Below are 21,515 nucleotides of genomic sequence, written 5' to 3'. Positions count from 1 at the left end.
CACACTTAGTTTCCCTAACTGTGGTAGTAGTTTGTTCATAGTAGTGTTTACTTCCTGAGTTTGTTGTGGATAAGTTTATCCATTAAAGCACTTAAAACAGTGTCAGTCATATATGTTTAATAAATGTTAAGTTAGTGCTTCTCAACTGTGGAAGCCCAGAAGAATTATCTGGGAAGCTTTGAAAAATCCCAGAGATCATTACCTCCTACGCCAATTAAGTCATCATCTCTAGAGATGAGACACAGGCATCCATAGTTCGAATGCAGTCTTCCTTCCCTGTGCTTATGTCCCAATTTATCCTCAACCCTCGCTTCCACCCCTTGGTTTCTTAGTTATACAAAGACAGACCATTTAGTGTGATTTCCCTCAAGTTTTCCACTTTAACCTTAAAATTGATTTCTTTATCCTTTCTGTATCCTAACTTCCCTGTCTCTTAAAAAAAAAGTTACAGAAGAATAAGTGCACCTACCTGCCTAATGATTAAGGAGGAGGAAGGAAAAAGGACAAAATGAGTTCCAGTTTGGAGTTAAATGAAGATTTCAAAATTCTTGCCCAAGTTAATTGAAACTACTTAAACTTTTGATTGTTGGTTGAGCTGGTAAATCACACAATATGGACAATATCTTCCAGAAATTCATTTGGGAATATTTTTGGAATGGCTACCAGTTATCAATTTTTATTTTTAAAAATATTTTATATAATTTTAATGAAAGCATAAACCTGCAAATATGGCCTGTTATATATAGTACAGGACTTTTTTTACGTTAAATCAGTGATTGGAAATTTTTCAATTATTAAATTGAGGTGAAGGCATTGTTTGGTATTTTATTGATCACATAGAAAAGTAGGATACTGTCCTGTCAACAGTGGGCTTACAGTTTTAGTAGGGAACTAGAACATGTACACAGAGAGCCAGGATACACAGAATAAAGTGGGGTTGACAGCGAGGAATCATTTCTAAGTCAGATGATAAGGAGGGTTTATGGAAGAAGGAATTAGTACTTGAACTGGGCTTTGGAGGGCTGGTAGAATTCCCACAGATGGTGTTCGTTTTAGGAAGAAAGGATTACAGGAGCCAAAGGTGTTTGGAAAACAGGTACGTGATTTCAGCAGTGAGCATAGAGTGTGTGTTCAGGAAGGTGGGGGGAATGGGTGGTTAATATAATATAATTGGGTTTGGTGGTTTGTCAGTAACGTTATTAATCAAACACTGAAGAGGCACATTGTTAAGTGATGTTATTACTCTTAATAAAATTCATCATCTTATTGCTTTTGACATATTTTCCTTTATTTAAAGAAATATTTTTGTCAAACTAATACATGCATATGGTTTTATTAAAAAAATCAAATAAAATTAAAAGATTTTTATAGAAAACCCCTACACACCCTTTGGCAGCCCTTAATTTTCTTTCCCAGAGCCAATCAGTTTTCACTTACCTAGCTGTTCTTTTGGTATTTGCTTCCGTTTGATAATATAATGTTTTATCTTGATCTCTCACTTTCAGACATTATCTCATTGCCTCCACTTACGAGGCAATGAGAATTAGCTATTACATTGTTACTTACTCCAGTATCGTTCTATCATAATTTTAGCTGAATTCATAATTAATTTTTACCTTGTTAAGACTGTGTGAGGGTGTGTGCCTGTGTGAGGTGCATTGCCTGATGTTAATATTTGTCTTAGGTTTATAGAAAATTATGTGAATGAAAACATATCTGCAATTTTTTTCAAATTGCTCCAACAAATCCACCATTACCTATTTTTTTCAAAACATCAAATAATTTATCAATTCTTTATTTCTGGGGCGATTCCTCTTTGGCCCTTTTGCTGCTTCTCCCCCAGTAGTAGGTGTCACCCTGAGCCTCCCACACCAGTCTTCCTGGACCTGCTGTTCCCTGCAGTCCCTTCTCAACTATTGTGTTAGACACTCAGCAAATTCCTTCAACCTGGAAAATATTGTCTTTTGGTCTTGGAAATGTACCTGTCTTATCTTTTATTGTGCCTTTAGAGGTTTGATAATTTTCTTTTAAATCTGTTCTCTGTGAAATTTAGTCAACTTTATTTTCCAACCTTGTCTGTTTGAATTTTAGCTTTTCGATTTTAATAGCCAACATATTTATGCTCTGTTTCAAAGTACTCTGTTTTATAGCATTCTATTCTTATTCTTTCTGAGATACAAGTAAGGCTTTTGGTGGTATGTACTTCTTTGTTTTTGGTTTGGTTTTCTCCCCCTTATATTTCTTTTTGTATCTCTTTACTCAAACATATGAACATCTTTGGCTACTGTGATTTAGGAATAACATTTTGAATGTGGGCCGGTGGGCTTGTCTACTGGTGTACCTCACTTCAGGAAGATTAGATAGTGGGGACATAGAGAAATCTAGCTGTTTCATTGGGGACCCACAAATGTCAATGTGTGGACATATTTTTCTCTTCAACCATTGAGTTCCTCAAGGGCAGGAGTGGGAGGGACGTGGGAAGTAAGCTAATGGACCCGTTAGTTCTCAGCACATGTTCACTAATCTTTACATTTTCAACTGTGTTCCTTGCTCTAGCCCTTAGCTATGTCAGATGTCCAGGAATACACTGACATTATGAAGAGCCGAAACCTCAGCACTCCTGCCTGCCGGCATGCTTGCCTGGGTGCTCGGGGTGGTGGAAGCTCCCTGGAGCCTGCTGGGCTTTCGAACAGCCTGTCTGTTTTCAGTCACTCGCATTCACTTCCAAATGGCTTTGAAATCTCATCCCCTTCTGTCTTCTCCGCTGTTCTTTTTTTGCTTGCGGGCGCTTATACTTTTTAAACATCATTTTACCGTCATTTTAGTGGGGTCTTGGGAAGAATATGTGATCAGTTCGTCTCTTTAGATGGACGTTCTCCTTTGCCTCCCCCCGCATACTTGATTTTAAATGGGATAGAATTTTACAATAGCGGCTGTTCAAACACTATGTGAGAGTTAAGTACCTGTGAATTTTAGCTTATGAGCATTGGATAATGTAGACAGCATCTGTTTTTCTTAAGAAAACCACCCTAGTAATGCCATTTTAATCAGTGCAGAGCCTAATGGTAAAGAAATCTAATTTCGTACACTGACTTGTGCTTGAGCCTTGTGCTGGTTTTCTTCATTACGTGAGGTATTCACTAGATAAGTTTGAGTTAAGGCTGTCTTTTATCTATTCTATTGATATATATCATAATGCCACTTGTATTGTTTGACGTTAGCTGAGTGGTTTGGCCTTGCAAATTTTAAAGTACTATGCAGATGTTGGCTAGCTATAATGCTAGTTCTTTTTTTTTTTTTACATCTTTATTGGAGTATAATTGCTTTACAATGGTGTGTTAGTTTCTGCTTTATAACGAAGTGAATCAGTTATACATATACATATGTTCCCGTATCTCTTCCCTCTTGCGTGTCCCTCCCTCCCACCCTCCCTATCCCACCCTCCCTATCCCACCCCTACAAATAGAACTACCATATGACCCAGCAATCCCACTACTGGGCATATACCCTGAGAAAACCATAATACAAAAAAACTCATATACCAAAATGTTCATTGCAGCTCTATTTACAATAGCCAGGAAATGGAAACAACCCAAGTGTCCATCATCGGATGAATGGATAAAGAAGATGTGGCACATATATACAATGGAATATTACTCAGCCATAAAAAGAAACGAAATTGAGTTATTTGTAATGAGGTGGATGGACCTAGAGTCTGTCATACAGAGTGAAAGTCAGAAAGAGAAAGACAAATACCGTATGCTAATACATATATATGGAATTTAAGGGAAAAAAATGTCATGAAGGACCTAGGGGTAAGACAGGAATAAAGACACAGACCTACTAGAGAATGGACTTGAGGATATGGGGAGGGGGAAGCGTAAGCTGTGACAAAGCGAGAGAGAGGCATGGACTTATATACACTACCAAACGTAAGGTAGATAGCTAGTGGGAAGCAGCCGCATAGCACAGGGAGATCAGCTCGGTGCTTTATAATACTAATTCTTAAGTCATTACTCCTTTGGTAGTGTGAGCTCCAGAGGAAGCATATGAAATGTCTCCTTCCCTAGGTTCATTCCTTCTTACTGAGTTCCTTTTCTTTCAAAATTATTCAACCCTCACAAATCTGTTTCTATGAAAAAGAGAATCATTATATTAAACTCCAAGTTTAAGCCCTTTCCATTTTCAGTATATGCTTTTTAGGTTTTCTATAAGCAATGCCAAATATATAAATTATGCATTTTTTCTGGATAAAGACCTAAACTCAGAGCGGAAAGCATTGCCATTTGCATATCTGTCCCAGCTGTCAGTCAGATGTGTGAGCCCTCCACTGGAATAAATGAGAAATGTGGTGCCAGGAGACCCAGGTTTCCACACATGACTTTATACGTTTTGATGATATTCCAGTTTGGTTCTGCTTCCATCTGCTTCCATAAATGACTGATATGTATTATTATTGAGGTGATTGTTTAAAAATATTCTATGTGGATGGGTACATGTTTCTGGAAGTACATTTCACTTTTTACTATATATACTTTTTTTTTTTAAACAAATGAAAATCTATTCAACATCATTAGTCATTAGGGAAGTACAAATTAAAACCACCATGCGCTACCACTTACACATTATCAGAATGACTAAAATTAAGACTGACCATACAAGTGTCGGTGATGATATAAAGGAAGTAGAGCTCTCACACACTGCTAGTATGAATGTAAAAATGGTACAGCACTTTGGAAAACAGTTTGACAGTTTCGTTTCTTTTTTTAAAATGTATCTACTTTTTAAAATTGAGGTATATTTGATTCACAAAATTATATTAGTTTCATGTGCACGACATAGTGATTCAAACTTTTTATAGATTATACTCCATCAAGTTATTATAAAATATTGGCTGTATTCCCTGTGCTGTACAATATATCCTTGTAGCTTATTTTATTTTATTTTTATTGGAGTATAGCTGCTTTACACTGCTGTGTCACTTTCTGCTGTACAGCGAAGTGACTCATACATATACATATATCCCTTCTCTTTTGGATTTCCTTCCCATTTAGTATATAAACTCATCTTTAACTGAGAGTTCTCATCTAACTTTTTCCTACACTGGATTTTAGAGCCAACAGAATTTCCTTATTTATTGAGATACAATTTATACACCATAAGATTGACCCTTTTAAAGTGTACAATTCAGTGGTTTTTGTGTATTCATAGAGGGCAGTCATCACTACTATCTGGTTTTTGAACAGTCTTATCGCTCTGAAAAGAAACTCCAAGGCCATTAGTAGGCACTCCCCATTCCTTCCCCACTTCCCCCCTCCACTGCTACCAGCCCTAGAAAAACACTAATCTACTTTCCACCTATATAGATTTCCTATCATGGCCATTTCTTATAAATGGAATCACACAATATGTGGTCTTTTGTGACTGTCTTCTTTCACTTAGCATAAATTTCAAGGTTCATCCATGCTGGAACATACATCAGTACTTCATTCCTTTTATGACTGGGTAATAGTCCATTGTATGACTATACTACATTGTATTTATCCACTCATCCATTGATGGACATTTGGGTTGTTTTCACCCGTTGGCTAACAGAAATAATGCTGCTATGAACATTTATGTACAAGTTCTTGTGTGGACATATGTATTAATTTCTCTTGGGTATCTACTTAGGAGTGGAATTGCTGAGTCAAATGGTGACTTTAACATTTTAAGGAACAGTTTTCCAAAGTAGTTGCACTATTTTATGTTTTCATCAACAATGAATGGAAGTTTTAATTTCTCTACATTGTTGATAATAACCTGTTATTGTCTGTGTTTTTTTATTTTCATTATCCTCATAGTACAGACAGTAGAGTTTTGTAATAGCATGAAGATTATGGGCTTGAAGAGGAAAAAGAGAGACCCAGCAGCTCCAAGTCCAAGAAGATAATGTCTGTTGGGGATTTTTGGAACAAATTATTGCAAACCGAGTGAAGTCCTCAATAAATTCTGCATTTTGCATGAATGCTTTTGTGAGGAGGTCTTGTTTAGATTGAGCTGGAAGAGGGAAAGAGAGAACAGCCAACAAATGAGTTATTTAAAAAAGAAGTAAAACAACTTGTATCAGTAGAATCAACTCACATAAAATATTGAAAATTTGTGTAAAGAATATCAGTTTGAAGGGATGCCAAGTGACGAGCTTGCTAGACACCTGCATCTCTACCTGAACTGAGTTAAGCTATGTCCTGAACATATGTCCTGAAGCCCTGCTTTGCTGAGCCCATGGGCATAGTCAAGTTTTACACTGAGTCCATAAACAATTTGAAGACTTAAGGGGAAGGATAAGACATCCAGAACAGTCTTAAATAGCTCTGGGCTTGATGGTTTGGTGTCCTGTGACTTAAACCGATCCAGTCCACTTACAGCTGAGCACAAGTGTCAGCTGGATCAGTAGTGGAGGGTGGATAGAATAGGAGTGGTATGATTTGCACTGAAACTACATACTTACTGTACTTTGCTCGCTTAATATAGCACTAGATTTATGGAGAAAGCCAAGTTTTATTGGCTGGGATATTGCCAGTACTGTTGAAGGTTAGCATCATTGTGGGAGGCTCCCCCTCCTATATGCTGTGACGTTTTTTCCCATGCTCCTGTGTACAGACATTCCCACATTATAAACAGGTTCTTCAGCTGTTACATGCTTGTGTCTAACATTTAGCCTAGATGTGAGCTCTTAGTTTTGATATTTAGATAGAATATTTTACATGCTTGTTATATATATATATATATATATTTTTTTTAATTTTTATTTATTAATTTTTGCGGTACGCGGGCCTCTCACTGTTGCGGCCTCTCCCGTTGCGGAGCACAGGCTCCAGACGCGCGGGCTCAGCGGCCATGGCTCACGGGCCCAGCCACTCCGCGGCATGTGGGATCTTCCCGGACCGGGGCACGAACCCGTGTCCCTTGCATCGGCAGGCGGACTCCCAACCACTGCGCCACCAGGGAAGCCCGCTTGTTATATTTTTAATCTATGTCTTTGTCCCCACTGACAGGCATTCAGCCCTCAGTGGATGCCCACAGAAAAGATATGTTGATCTACTACTTGGGTGTCATGGAGAGTTAGGTTTTGGCTATAGGACTGAAATGTGAACCTAACTCTGTTCTTCTGTGCCCTTTGCCTTTGCTGTAACGTGTGGGTTCCTTCTGGGAGTGGGAGTGTCAGTGTAGATACCAGCTAATTTGGCAATAAACACACCTCTGCATCTTGCAGAAGCTAATCAGAATGATAAGATTTGTCGTTTCATTAATAGCTTCTAAGAATAGGCTGTAATTTATTAATTTTTATTAGTCACTTTATCATCCTGCCCTTTGAGAAATTTGCGTGAGGCTTCTGAGAACGTTGTCAAGGGCAAGGGTTGCGAGAGAGCTGTAAAAATATAACCTCTCCCTTTACGTGGAAAAATACCAATTCCATTAATCATAAGATATAATTATGTATATAAACTTCTCGTCACTCTAAAGAAGCGATTCCACTCCTGAGGAATGAAATGCAGGGGTAAGATTCAGGCCAATCCAGGGTAGCTGGTGTTTTATGATTATTTTTCCCATTCTTCTGTGAATGCATATTTAGAAAGAAATATAGTTCGTGTTTTGTTTATTCTTACGTGTTGTATAAAACATTCTGTGACCTGACACTCTTGTAGGCTTTTATTAATATGCTGTTCCCCGCATACTCCCCAGGACCTAAGAAGCTATAATTGATTGTAAATGAATGAAGATTCCCACTCCCGACTCCTCACCAATTTTGCTTGTTCATTTGTTGACTCAAGAAACATTTCTTAAATATTTACATGTCTGAGACAGTGTGCTAGGTGCTGTGTAATAATGATGCTAGTAACGGCGAGCTTTGTTGGAGCGCACCGATCAGATCATGTGCTCTTGAGGTCAGGCTGCCGGGATCTGAGTTGCAGCTCGTTTACGTGGTAGCTGTGCGAACATGGAAGAGTTAATTAATCTCTCTCTTTCAGTCTAGTCATCTCTAGCTGGGGCTGCCTAAGATTCCTATTGCTGCTGTGACAGATTACCAGAAATGTAGTGGCTTAGAACATCACACATTTACCGTCTCCTTGTTCTGTGGGAAGTGTGTAAGCTCAGCTGGTTTCTTTCCCCAGGTCTCTCACAAGGTCAAAACCGACGTGTCAGTCAGCCTGAGTTCTTGCTGCTTCCAGGCTCATTCGGGTTTGGGGGAGTTTTCAGTTCTGCGTGGTTGTGAGGCCACGGCCCCTGTTTCCCTGCTGGCTTCTCCACTTTTGGAGGCTGTCCATATTCTCAGGCTTGTGACCTTCCTCCGTCTTCAGGGTCAGCAGCAGCTCACTATTCTATCGGATAGATTAGCAAGTTTTCAGAAATCCTTGTGTGAGACTTAATGAGGAAATAAAAAGCTACTTCAGTGAATCTGGCGCCATGAAGCTAAATATTTTGGTTCTTTTAATGGCTGACCTTCTCACGGCCCTGAGATACATCGTAGTAGAGATTAGCATTTTGCCAGTTGTTGTTTTTTTTCTCCTTGAGGCTAAGATTGTATGTATAGTAATGCAGTATAACTTCATGGCCACTGAAAAGTCAAAGCACATGACAAGCACTAGGGTAAATGTCCAGATTAGAGTTAGGTGCCATCCCGTGATGTAGGTCCAGCGTTACCGATTATGATCCTAATCTCTTTTTAATGAGAGCAAATACTTGTCACATGGTTCAGCGTTTGCTACCTAATCTGGAGCAAAAGTTCTTACGGTATGATCTTCTTCAACTGCTCAGCAGTTCACCTGTATACCACATGTACTGTGTGCTAGTTTCTTGTTCGCGGTTTAGCTTAAAAAATGGGTCAAATTCAGCCAACAATGAAAATCTTTTAAGAAACATGAATAATTTGAAGTGACACTTTTCACTAATGGAAAAAAGTTAGTTCTTGTCCTAGGAAAAGATTGATGTTAAGGAAAATGATGACTGTTTCAATTATTAAACCATTATTCCATCTGCAGAGTTTTCTTAAGCCTTTTGGATGAATAAATTATACACATCCTAATTTTTTATTCCAATTTAATTCTAGAAGTAACCTCAAGTTTAAAACAGTTAAAATATTCTAATACATCCGCAGAGGCGCACTTCACTACTTCTGAGGCCTTTCTGTGGAATTTTATCGCCGAGTATCCTTCCTCTCTGACCACCAAAGGATTTCTTATCATTTAAATACTCCCTGTAGTATAATTCCTATGTAACACCCTGACCCAGCTAGTTCTGTAAATGGACTAAATTACTCCACATTTCTTTTAGATATATTTGATATATAGATGTCTCTTTATTCCTATAGTATTAGGTCTTAACTGCGTGGCTTAAAAGTGTGCCTTAAATGTGTATCAATCTATTAAAACCACTTCTTGATCACTTTTTATATGCCAGGCATTGAGGGGCTTTAAAAGATGTTTAAAACTCAATCTCCAGCTCTGAAAGAGCTTACATTTGCCAGTTTGTGGGTTTTTTTTTTTTTTTTTACTTTAACTTCCTCCAGACATCAGATGCATTGTCAACTAGGCCTTTCTGACAATCTTATTTATAATTACAGTCACCACGCCTCACCCTGGCCAGTACTCCCAGTTTCTTCTAGCCCTATCACTATGTTTATTTTTTAATGTCTCATCCACGAGAATGTAAGTTCCATCAAGGCAGGGATTTCTGTTTTGTTTACGGATGTATCCCAAATGTTTAGAATTGTGCCTGACATAGAGTGGTCAATCAATAGCTACTTGTTGAATGATGGAATAAGTATTCCGTACACATATTTTTCATGTGTAAAACAAACAGGACACACTGAAACTCTATCCAGAATCTGCCCGTGTCTCACCATCTTACCACTGGCAACTTGGTCCAGGCCAGCTGGCCTTTCTCCTCTGGGAGTGTCACAGTGGTCCTCTAACCAGAGTCTCCCTGCATTCAGCTATGCCTCCCACAGTTGGGATTCAGTACAGCAGCCAGAGTGGTCCTTTCAAGTCTCCCCACAGCTCAGAACCCTGACATAGGGGGAGAAAAAAAAACCCCCATGACTTACAAGACTGTAATGGTCTGCCCTCACCGTCCCTGGATTTCGTGTCCTACCACTCTCCCACCTTCCACCCCTTGGCCCCAGCCCCAGGACCCACTTAGGGCCCTAGCACTTGCTGTGTCCACTGCTTAGAATGCTCTTGGCTCTTTCCTTCAGCTGTGCTCGGTTGTCACCACAGCCGAGGGGCCTTCTCGACTTCGATAAGGTAAACACAATCACTACCTCATTAAGAGGGCTTCCCCGCCATCCCTCACTCCTGCTTCGCTCTGCTTTAGTCCCCCGACCCTGCTTTATGTTTCTTCATAGCACTTCATAGCATAAATCAAAAAAATTGACTTGATTTTTGTCTGTCTCCCCCCCAAGTAGAATATGCTTAATAAAAGCATGACGTTTATTTCGTTCAGTGCTATATTCCTGGTGTTAGAGACAATCAGACACGCAGACAGCATGTGATCAACATCACACATAGTGTGCCGTAAGTATACGTTAGGAATCAATGTGCCCAAGATAGAAGCATGGCTAAGGCTTGTTCATGCTGTGAGACGTTGAGGGAGACATTGTCATGACCAATATAAATGCAAGAACATGAATGAATATGACACTGTTTATTATATTTAGGTACCAGTGAATCAAAAAGTAATGCAAGCAATAATAATTATTATGAATTTTGCTTCTGGAAAACATCAGAAGGCATCTCCTTAGGCACATTCACACCCACACTCCCCCACGGAGTGCTACGCTGGGCATTCTTCCACAGTCCCCCTCTAAACGTGTGGAGCAGTTATTAATCTTACGTGTAGGAGATCTCGTCTGTGGGGTTGCTGTAGTCAGACAATAATGGTGATATTTACCTCGTGTTTCTGGAAGCGCAGTGCACGTGGCAGATTCTCAGTATTACGGTAGCACGTAATTAATCCGTATGGAAAGAGGCGAGTAGAAATGTCATGTTAATAAAGTAAGGTCTTGACAGCCCTGTCGATGTATTTGAACAAATTCAGGAGGTAAATTATGAATATTTAAGGTCCAAACATGATGTGCTGCTGTCAGAGCCGCCCAAGTAGAGGACACTCGTGTCCTCACCCAGCGAGTGAACCAGTGAATCTGTCTTCCATCAGAGGCAGCAGAAATGCTCTTGGGTAGAAGGAGATAGATATATTTTTTCCCTCACATTTATTTTTGCTTTTGGAAAACATATTTAGCGATTCTTTCATTCATGCCATAAAGGATTTCATGGTATTTTGTTAAGTTGGAGATTCTCTGAATAGATGTCTCCCTTCCTATTTTTTATCAGTTTTATTTCCTGGGAAATTATTCACTGTATTTCAGAATATTAGAAGTATGATCAAAGTACTGCTTCTTTTTCAAAGATGTCATAAATTCCTAACTATCCTGAATATATTTTTTTGATCTTGTGTCTTCACGCATTGCCTGCCGTAGGATTTGAGGTTTCATTTCAGAGCCAGAAAGAAGGGCAGGGGTGCATTGTCAAGGCTGTTGGAAAGCTGTTGCTTGTACCCTGAAACGCTGGGAATTAATCCACAATTTTAGAATGAGAGCACACACCCATGAAGACATCCAGACTCCCTTTGGATTAGTCACCATAAAAAAGAAACAAAAAAACAAGTAGGAGTGCATTTCCTCTTAGTTCATATTTATATGATATAAAGGCATGAGAAATGGGTAGTCTTCAGTTCATTTTTAATCACTCCAAACTTAATTGTTTCCGTTTCTTACGCATTCCTGGTAGGCAAGATCATAGTACAGTGGAAAATGATGCCATCATATGCAACATACCACGCATGTCTTTATGGATTATCAAAGTATTTGGATATGATTTCTTTTTTAAATGTAACTTAAGTTAATATGAAAAACTTGTAGAATCAAGAAATCTATTTTGCCCTAAACATTATAGTTTATTGAATCACATTGTTTGTGATCAGTAAGAAATAATTATTCTAATCATAAATAGAATGTTCTCCAATATGATTCTACCAAAGATTGAAATCTACACATTTTTGGCATTGCTATTTTTTTTATATATTTTTTTAAATTTTTAAATTTATTTATTTATTTTTGGCTGTGTTGGGTCTTCGTTTCTGTGCAAGGGCTTTCTATAGTTGCGGCAAATGGGGGCCTCTCTTCATTGCAGTGCGCGGACCTCTCACTATCGCGGCCTCTCTTGTTGCGGAGCACAGGCTCCAGACGCGCAGGCTCAGTAGTTGTGGCTCACGGGCCTAGTTGCTCCACGGCATGTGGGATCTTCCCAGACCAGGGCTTGAACCCGTGTCCCCTGCATTGGCAGGCAGATTCTCAACCACCGCGCCACCAGGGAAGCCCGGCGTTGCTATTTTTGACAGCATCACTTATGCTAATATTCATAAAGGTTAGGTTTGGATTAGGGTTTATATTAAAAGACATTTCACTAAAACCTCAGTGTGCTCATAAAACCAAATTAATGAAGGTAAAGCAAAAAGTTATTTTGTTTGTGTAGCAAGTACTTAACATAGCACTCAGTATGTGTCAACTACTCTGCTTTAAGTACTCTACGACTGTCAGCTCATTTAATCCTCATCACAGCCCTACTGGATAGTTACTATTACCACTTACAAATAAGGGAACAGTTTAGTGAAGAGTCCGAGACCACACAGGTAGTAGGTGGCTAAAGCAGGATCCTAACCCAGAAAGTGGCTCCCAAGCCTGCATTCTTATCCCATGCTCTGCAGACACTCAGTAGCAGTCTGTGACTTTCTGTGTGTTTTCTGTGTTTTTGTTTCCTGTGATGGCACGTTGCCTATGTATCTTGTAACGCTGACTAATCAGTGTTAACCGTCAGCCCTCTTCCTTTGCATCTTATTTGCTTCACTTTTCTGTTTCTTATACTCTTGACTGGCTAAAGCAGCTGGCCTATCTCAATTAAAGAATCCAATGTGTGTTAAATATAACTGGGTTAAATTTTCATTCTCTTACACATCCGTCTAAAGGATGGATTGTCATTATTCCGCTTAAGTATTCGCTGTAAAAGATTTGTATTTTCCTCTGATGGAAAGTAGTATACAAAATTACTTAAGATAGCAACTTCACTGTATTTAAATATTGACAAAACAAACAAATCTTTGAGAACTGAGGAGAACTTTTCACACGTCTGCCTGTGAATTTTGGCACATCGTTGGATACTTTTGGCTTTATACAAGGTTATTAGGCTTTTGTATGAGGCACGTAGCAAATTCTAAACTATTTGACGTGGGCGATTAAAAAGCTGTGTAAAAATTAAAAGTTTCCTTCAGTTTTCTCTGTGCACAGATTCCTGATTACTAAGTTTGGTGTCACTCATGGTAATCCTGGAAGGTCTCTTGTATCAAATTTTATTCAACCAAGAGATTCTTGTTTTTAACAGACTGGAAGACAAAAGTCAAATGGAAGATTCTACTATGAATAAAAACCCAACCATTATCTTAATGTGTCATGAAAACACAGAATTGAAATAGTAACCTATTTTATGCACTGAATAAAAAGCTTGTGGTTTTCAGGATGTCTTGAATAAGTTAGTTATTCTTTAAAGTCAAATGCTTGAGGATCAAAGAAAAGGCAAAAATGCCTCTTTATAATGCTGTATCTCAGTCCCTGGGAATGATTTTCTGAATTAAGTGTTATAATGTATCGTACCGGTGTATCTTTGTTATTGTTACTGTAAAATATGCCTGAGAACATTTTTCGTTCTTTTTTCTTTCCAGATGACAGAAATGATGCTCAGGAGAGTAGCTTAAGAGCCTTAATAAAAGAGCTGCCAGACACCCACTACTGCCTCCTCAAGTACCTTTGCCAATTCTTGACAAAAGTAGCCAAGCACCATGTGCAGAACCGCATGAATGTTCACAATCTCGCCACTGTATTTGGGCCAAATTGCTTTCAGTAAGTTTTGCTGTTAATATCATCACATATCACCTTTTCCTTTACAACTGCCTGAAATCACTGCAATGTAGAAAGATATTTCAGACTAAAAAGTCAACCAATTTATGTTGGAGAAGTTCCATTTTTGGTATTGGGCATTTTAGCCTTTTTTTTCATCCCAATTTTGAAGAAGGAAGCTATGCCTTTTTATGAAACTGTAATTTGTAATGTTTCAAACAACCTTATTTAAAATTCTGGAAATGAGTTTTACTTTGATTAAAATGGACATTTAAATAAATCTAATCTTAAACATTGATTAGAAAAAAGGGAAGGAGTTTGATATAGTATGTAATTTTTTTAATAGTGATAAAGTTCAAATCATTGCTAATAGATGGAAAATAACAAGCAGAATATGTCAGTGAGAGAAAAATGTAACCTCAGCTACATTTATTTACTTTCTAGGAATAGACCAGAAATAAACTAGTCTCCTTGGTAGGTGCTATATTTCTAGACACAGAACTTTGGTAGAACTTTATATTTTCCCTGTTATTCCTTAAAGCTCTTTAATCATTGATACATGAACTATGACCTTGTAAACCAGAGACTTTGCTTTTAACTCTCCTATTAATACCTCTGATATCAGACATGTTCCTTCTACTTATAAGGAGAGAGAAAGAAAGACCACTGACACTTTAAAGCTCTCAGAAGTTCTCAGCAAGTTTTTTTGTTTTGTTTTGTTTTGTTTTTTAAATAGTATATCTGCTTATCCACTCCATTTATCTACAGACTCATTCAGCTGCCCGGAACTAGTAATATTACAGTCGTCAGAATGACTCTAAATATAAACTCTGGCTTAGATCATAGTGACTGTGGAGAGAAATTCTACCTTGAATAACTAATCCCCCTTGTAACCTTAGAGATTTACATTTTAAATAATGGCATAGGATATGTTAGGGTCTTGTGAGTAGCTGTCTCAGACACGGGCTCCACTAACAGCTTATTCAGGAGCCCTGTGATAGTAAAAAGACTGTATTTGTTCTTCTTTACACTTATCTGCAGAGTAAACCTTGGGTGACCTACGTGTAAGAAATAAAGGTAAGTAGAAAACTGTTCAGTAATTCTAGATTCTAGAAGCGGTGAAAATGAATTTGTAAATAGAGTGCTTATCGAATGACATACGGATCATACTTCATTGCTGACTTGTATTGGGCTTGATCTGGAATTTCTGCTTCAATTAGTCAATCATAATATCCAGTAAGAAATGAGTTATATGGTCTTTTAATCAATATAGCTTTTCAAATTTTTTTTATTGTGGTAAAATAAACATCATATAAAGTTTACCATTTTGAGTATGCAGTTCAATGGCATTAAGTACATTCACATTGGTGTGATCTACTAACTGATGTGTATTTCTAAACTTTTGGATTTTGAAGTCACTATTAGGTACTTTTCTCACTGAAATAGAGTATAATAGTTACAGCAGGTAGTGTTTATTAAGACCTTACTAAGTACTGTACTCATTTACCTGATTGAGTCCAAAGAGGGAGAGATGGTTTATTTTGAACTTGAAGTTCGCCAATTTAGGACAAGAAAATAGTTACTTCAGTTCCTGTGACCACAGTTAGGTCAATGACCACAGTTAGTCCATAACTGTGATAAAAATCATCAGTAGAAAGCCTGCCATTTAAGGACAGTTCTCTCACCATGAACCACTGAAAGACAAATGAAATACTTTTCAATAACTTAGGTGAATACAATGTATACATTATATGGTCAGTAGAGGAGGATTTTTTTCTGAAAAGGGGAAATCCTCATGAAATGTTATTTTTTTAAAGGCTATAAATGTTAGATACAGAATGATATTGTTATGAAATATACAATAATAAAACTGGAAGGAATATACCAATAATATATGATTGGTATTCTGGAAGCTGGGCTTCTTGGTGACTCTTAATTACCAGGTTTTCAACATGTACTTCCAGTTATGGGTTATTAAATTTAGATGATTGGGTAATATTATCACTGTAAAATATTCAAACAATGTAGAGGTATATAGAATAAAAGTATCGTCCATTAGTTCCTCCCATTTCAACCGCTTCTCTTTAGAGATAAAATCAGTAAAATACATACCGGTAGATACGTATCCTTCTTTTTGGGGGGGTGGTCACGCTGTGCAGCGTGCGGGATCTTAGTTCCCCCGTGAGGGATGGAACCCATGCCCCCTGCAGTAGAAGCACCTAGTCCTAACCACTGCACCACCAGGGAAGTGTCCCCTGCTGCTTCTTTTTGAACATAGCCATAAATCTTTTTTTTTTTTTTTTGGCCATACTGCATGGCATGCGGGATCTTAGTTCCCTAACCAGGGTTTGAACCCGCCCTCTGCAGTGGAAGGGCGGAGTCCTAACCACTGGACTGAGGGGGAATCCCATAAATCTATTTTTAAATATAAATGGGATTAAGATACGTATATTGTGAAGCTTGATTGTTTTTATGGTAACACTAGAACTTTTAATGACAAAATATTTATATACCTCATTCTTTTAGCTATTAAAAGTGTGAATTTATTCTAACTTAACTATCCCTCAATTGATGAGCACTGAGGTTGTTGATTTTTTGTTATTAAAACAGTTGCAGTGCACATCCTGAGTGTGACTCTTTATGTACCCTGCCTTATTGCTTTGTAGAAGTTCTTTAGGTCTCTTGTCCGTTATAAAGATTACAAACATTTTCTCCCATTCTGTTGTTTGCCTTTTAGCTTTATTTATGGTGCTTTATAAATTTTTTTGATTTTAATTTACTTAATGTGTCAACTCTTCCTCTTTTTATCAGAATTTAGGTCTTTAATATTAATAATGTCTTGCTTAATACTAATAATATCATAAAGGTATTACAAAACATTTTTCTTTTGTCATATTTATAGGCTTTTATGATTAGGTTTTTACTTTATTTAGAATTTATTTTTTATTTATTTTTTAATTAACTAATTATCTATTTTTGGCTGCGTTGGGTCTTTGTTGCTGCGTGTGGGCTTTCTCTAGTTGCAGTGAGCGGGGGCTACTCTGCCTTGTGGTGCGCGGGCTTCTCACTGCTGTGCCTTCTCTTGTTGCAGAGCACGAGCTCTAGGTACATGAGCTTCAGTACTTGTGTCATGTGAGATCAGTAGTTGTGGCTCGCGGGCTCTAGAGCACAGGCTCAGTAGTTGTGGTGCACCGGCGTAGTTGTCCGCGGCATGTGGGATCTTCCCGGACCAGGGCTCAGACCCGTGTCCCCTGCATTGGCAGGCAGATTCTCAACCACTGTGCCACCAGGGAGGTCCTAGAATTTATTTTTGTATCTATCACATATGGATCCAGTTTGATTTTTCTTCAAGTAGATAGCTAATTGTTACCAAATCATTCATTGAGCAGTACATCTCTTTGCTAATTTACAATGCCAACTCAGTCACATATTAACTTCCTACACATACATGAGTTTGTTTCTGGTGTTTGTATGGCTTCTTCCTGTTTTCCATATTTCTATTACATTTACCCTTTCAGAGGAAGTTTAGAGTCTCCATGGTAAGTGGTATCTCATTGTGGTTTTGATTTGCATCTCCCTGATAACTAATGACATTGAATATCTTTTCATGTGCTTATTGGCCATTTGTGTATCTTTGGAAAAACGTCCATTCAGGTCATCTGCCCATTTTTAGTTGGATTTTTTTGTCTTTATTATTGAGTTGTAAGAGTCTTTTCTATATTTTGGATATAAGTCCCTTATCAGATGCAGGATTTGCATATATTTTCTCCTATTCTATGAGTTGTCTTTTCATTTTCTTGATTGTGTCCTTTCAAACACAAAATTTTTAATTTTGATAAAGTCCAATATATCTAGTTTTTTCTTTTGTCACTTATGCTTTTGGTGTTGTATCTAAGATGATTTTGCCTAACCCATGAAGACTTTTTTAAGAGCTTTATTGTTTTAACTCTTACACGTAAGTCTGTGGAGTTAATTTGAAGTTAATTTTTGTGTGATGTAAGGAAGGAGTGCAACTCCATTCCTTTGGGTGCAGTTGTCCCAGTACCATTTGTTGAAAAGACTGTTTTTCTCCATTGAATTGTCTTGGCACTGTTGTCAGAAATTGGTTATCCATATGGTTAGGGTTTATTTATGGACTTTCAGTTTTATTCCATTGATCTATTATATATCTATCCTTATGCGGTTACCACACTGTCTTGATTCCTATGGCTTCTTAGTAAGTTTTGAAATCAAGAAATGTCCATCTTCCAACTTTGTTCTTCTTTTTCAAGATTGCCTCTTGCATTTCCATATAAATCTTAGGATCATATTGTAAATTTCTGCAAAAGAAAGCCAGCTGGTATTTTGATAGGAATTCTCTTGAATATGTAGGTCAATTTTGGGAGTATTGCCAGCTTAACAATATTGAATCTTCCATTCTATGAACATGGGATGTCTTTCTACATACTTATGTCTTCTTTAATTTCTTTCGACAATGTTTTATTGTTTCCTGAGCACAAATTTCATACTCTTTTGTTAAATCTATTCTTCAATGTGTATTCTTTTAGCTGCTATTCTAAATATGTTTTCTTAATTTTATTTTCAGATTGTTCATGGCTAGTGCTAACATAGTTTTAAGTTAATAAAAAATATTAACATATTTTATTATAAATGAAGTGGAACATCTTATATTTAAGGGCCATTTGTGTATCTTTCTGTCGACGTGTTTGTTCGTGTTTTTGCCCATTTTCCTATCAGGTCCTCAGGGTTTTGTTTTTTTTTTTCTCTTGTTGGATATTTATTTATTTTGCTCTCTTTTTTCCCCTAGTAAACGCATTTAAAACTCTGATTATCTCTCAGTCTCATTTTGTCACATCACATTCAATATTATTGTATCTCTTCTTGTCATAGTTTGGATTGTCCAAGTTCTAAGCCCTGAGACTGAGGTTTCAAGCAGGAGTTTTAGTGGGTAGTGCTCTTTGGAACCATACCTGTAAGGAATAGAGGGAAGAAGGATTAGGCAGAAGTTGAACTGCTATACAGTGGTAACAAAGGCCTCACTCAGTCCCAGCATTACTTAGAAGCTGGAATGGCTTTTCAGAGATACCCTAAATTGAGTCAAGGAGGTTGGTCCATTTACCCCATCTCCATCAGTCACTGGAAGTGAGCTGTACCCAGGGAGGTGGTGTAACCTTAGGGGAGGGACTTGGCTATGAGCCATAAGTAGGCGACACTCTCGGCACCTGGGGTAATGAATATTTCTGGTGTGAAGGGGCATGCGAGGCCCACAAAGTTCACTATATTTGTATAATAATGTTATAATAATGTTTTTATAATATACTACGGTACAGTAATACATATTTTTCTATGAAAAATTCAGCAAACTTTGGACTGTAAGTTGTATATGGTTTTTCTAGGGAGATCCCTAATATTCTAGTTTCTAAGACAAGTACAAGTCCTCCTAAAGAATGTTATTCTTAGAGATTAGAAGCAATTGCTTTCCTAAGTTTTGATAATTATTAAAATGGGTACTGGATTTTCCGTGGTTTGGATAGCATGACATAATAAAAGAATGTTATTCTAGTCCTTGTTCTGTCATTTGATAGGTGCGACCTTCTGTGTTATTTATTTTTCTGTTAAGTTTTCTGTAAAATGGGACCTATAGAGTTTGCTTTGAATCTTAAGTGAGACTATAAGAGAAAGCCCTGGTGCATAGTAGACAATTGGTAAAGTGGTGTTGAAATGTGTGTACATTTAACTGAACACATTTACAGTTGCATTAAGGGAAAGATCAGGTTTTATACATTTTGCCCATCATACCGCTTAATGAAGTGAGCTCCTTAGAAATGTGAGATGAGAGACATGACATTTTGTTTACCTCAGTTGTCTTCGTTTTCACTTTCTTCTTACATGTATTATGATCATACAGTGTTGAGTATGCCTTTTAATATTTAAAGAAGATATTTTTTCTTGTCCAGTAAAACTTCTAAATACAAACCAACTTCTTCAAATTATCAGACACACATCTTGTGATGTGTGTCTCCCCAGATTGCCTTGGCACTATCCACCTCCCAGACGAATCTGCCACCAGGGATTGACTGTTCAGCTGCCTTGGGAATGCTGGATCCTTCTCCTTGGCTGCTGCCTTGCAGCTGGGCCAACCAGCCGCCTGCCCAGAGCTTCCCCCATCACTTTTGGACTCTGGACTAGAATCTGAATTCCTGATGGCTGCCAGAGGGGCTGAATAAGGCAACCTGAAAGTCTAGAACAGTTAAGTCCCTCTGAGTGAACCGTAGCAATGCAGAACAGGAGTTGGGAGGAAACCAGCTAGATCTCTTCTTTCACCCTCCCATGGAATACTGCATGCCATGGCTTCTCTCTCCTTGCAGCCCACCTGCTGGATTCCAGGCCATCAGACAGCATCTTTCAAACAAACCGTTGTGTGTCTTGGTGTTCTTTGCAAGATAGCTATGCGCACTATTCATTGTTTCACATCCCCACTTGCCTCTTTTCCTTACCCATGTTGACCTGTCCCCTACTTCCAAAGTTATGCACCAACATCCCCATCCTTGCCGCAGTCTCGGGTTTTTGTTTTTGTTTTTTGAGAATCTGCTCTAAGGCACTGTGCACCTAAGGACTCAGCAGGCTGCTCCAATACAGGAAGAAATCTATTTTCTTAAGTTATGGTGAGAGTGTTGTACTTTAAGAATTTTAAAGAATAATGTTGGCTATGCATGATTTTTTTTTTTTTTACATGCTGACTTTGGAACCTAATTTCCTCATAAACAGCAAGTTCACTGTAAACATTTTACCTCCCCGGTATTATTATAGGAGTCCTTTGAGTTTGAAGTTTCCTTTGAGAAAAAGTATTCAAAGCCGAGAATGATGTTAGAAAAAGCTAAATATTTGTATTTACTCTTATTATTAATTTAAAAATCTATTTGTTAAATAGACATTGATGAAGAGACCAAAGACCCCTTAATGATGCTTTAGCTGAGTTTTTTTTTTTGGTTGTTTAATATTCTTGACACTCTGCATTAAACTCATTGTGTAGACTCAGTTTCCATCATTTAATAATATCAATAACATCAAATTTTAATATCCAGTAATTAAAACAAATCTGCTAATTGCTACGGATGAGTAAGCCATTTTGATCAAACTCTGCTTCATCCCTATGCTTCCTTTGCCTTTTGTCTGTAGATCAGGAAGTTAATCCTGTCCCTTAAAACAGATGTTTCAGTGTTAATAAGGTAATCAGTAATATGGGTATTTCTGAAGCTTAAAGAGATCAATCAATTTTAGATTTTGAATGATAAGGCCTTCCACATGTGCTTCTATCAGAAATACTATGTTTTTGCTTAGAGATACCATAAAAATGGTTTTAAAGCTGCTATTGGCCTCTTTCAAATGTTGAAAACAAAATAATACAGTAAGTTAATGGTACCAAGTCACTAACTTATAACCTGTGGTTACATGATGTGTGTGTGTGTGTGTGTGTGTGTGTGTGCATAATTAGGTATTTGGACATCAGTTAATATTAGATGAGATC

The 21,515-nt window shown here is 37.8% G+C and overlaps 1 protein-coding gene across 4 annotated transcripts in view; it reads left to right on the top strand.

The window, feature by feature from the left end:
• The window catches only part of FAM13A (family with sequence similarity 13 member A), a 357,629-nt gene that overhangs the window by 64,353 nt on the left and 271,761 nt on the right, over positions 1–21,515 (top strand). For all 4 annotated transcript variants that reach the window (XR_003795603.1, XM_029235387.1, XM_029235388.1 and 1 more), the window contains exon 4: positions 13,813–13,990. Coding sequence is in view for 3 of the 4 variants with exons in the window: in XM_029235387.1 (XP_029091220.1) it covers positions 13,813–13,990 (178 nt within the window). In the remaining variant the exon portion in view is untranslated. The remainder of the gene's footprint in view (positions 1–13,812; positions 13,991–21,515) is intronic.

The sequence above is a fragment of the Monodon monoceros genome, unplaced genomic scaffold, assembly GCF_005190385.1.
Source record: "Monodon monoceros isolate NGI ecotype Baffin Bay Population unplaced genomic scaffold, NGI_Narwhal_1 Super_Scaffold_20, whole genome shotgun sequence".
Lineage (NCBI taxonomy): Eukaryota > Metazoa > Chordata > Mammalia > Artiodactyla > Monodontidae > Monodon > Monodon monoceros.
This window is presented reverse-complemented; position numbering and strand designations above follow the sequence as displayed.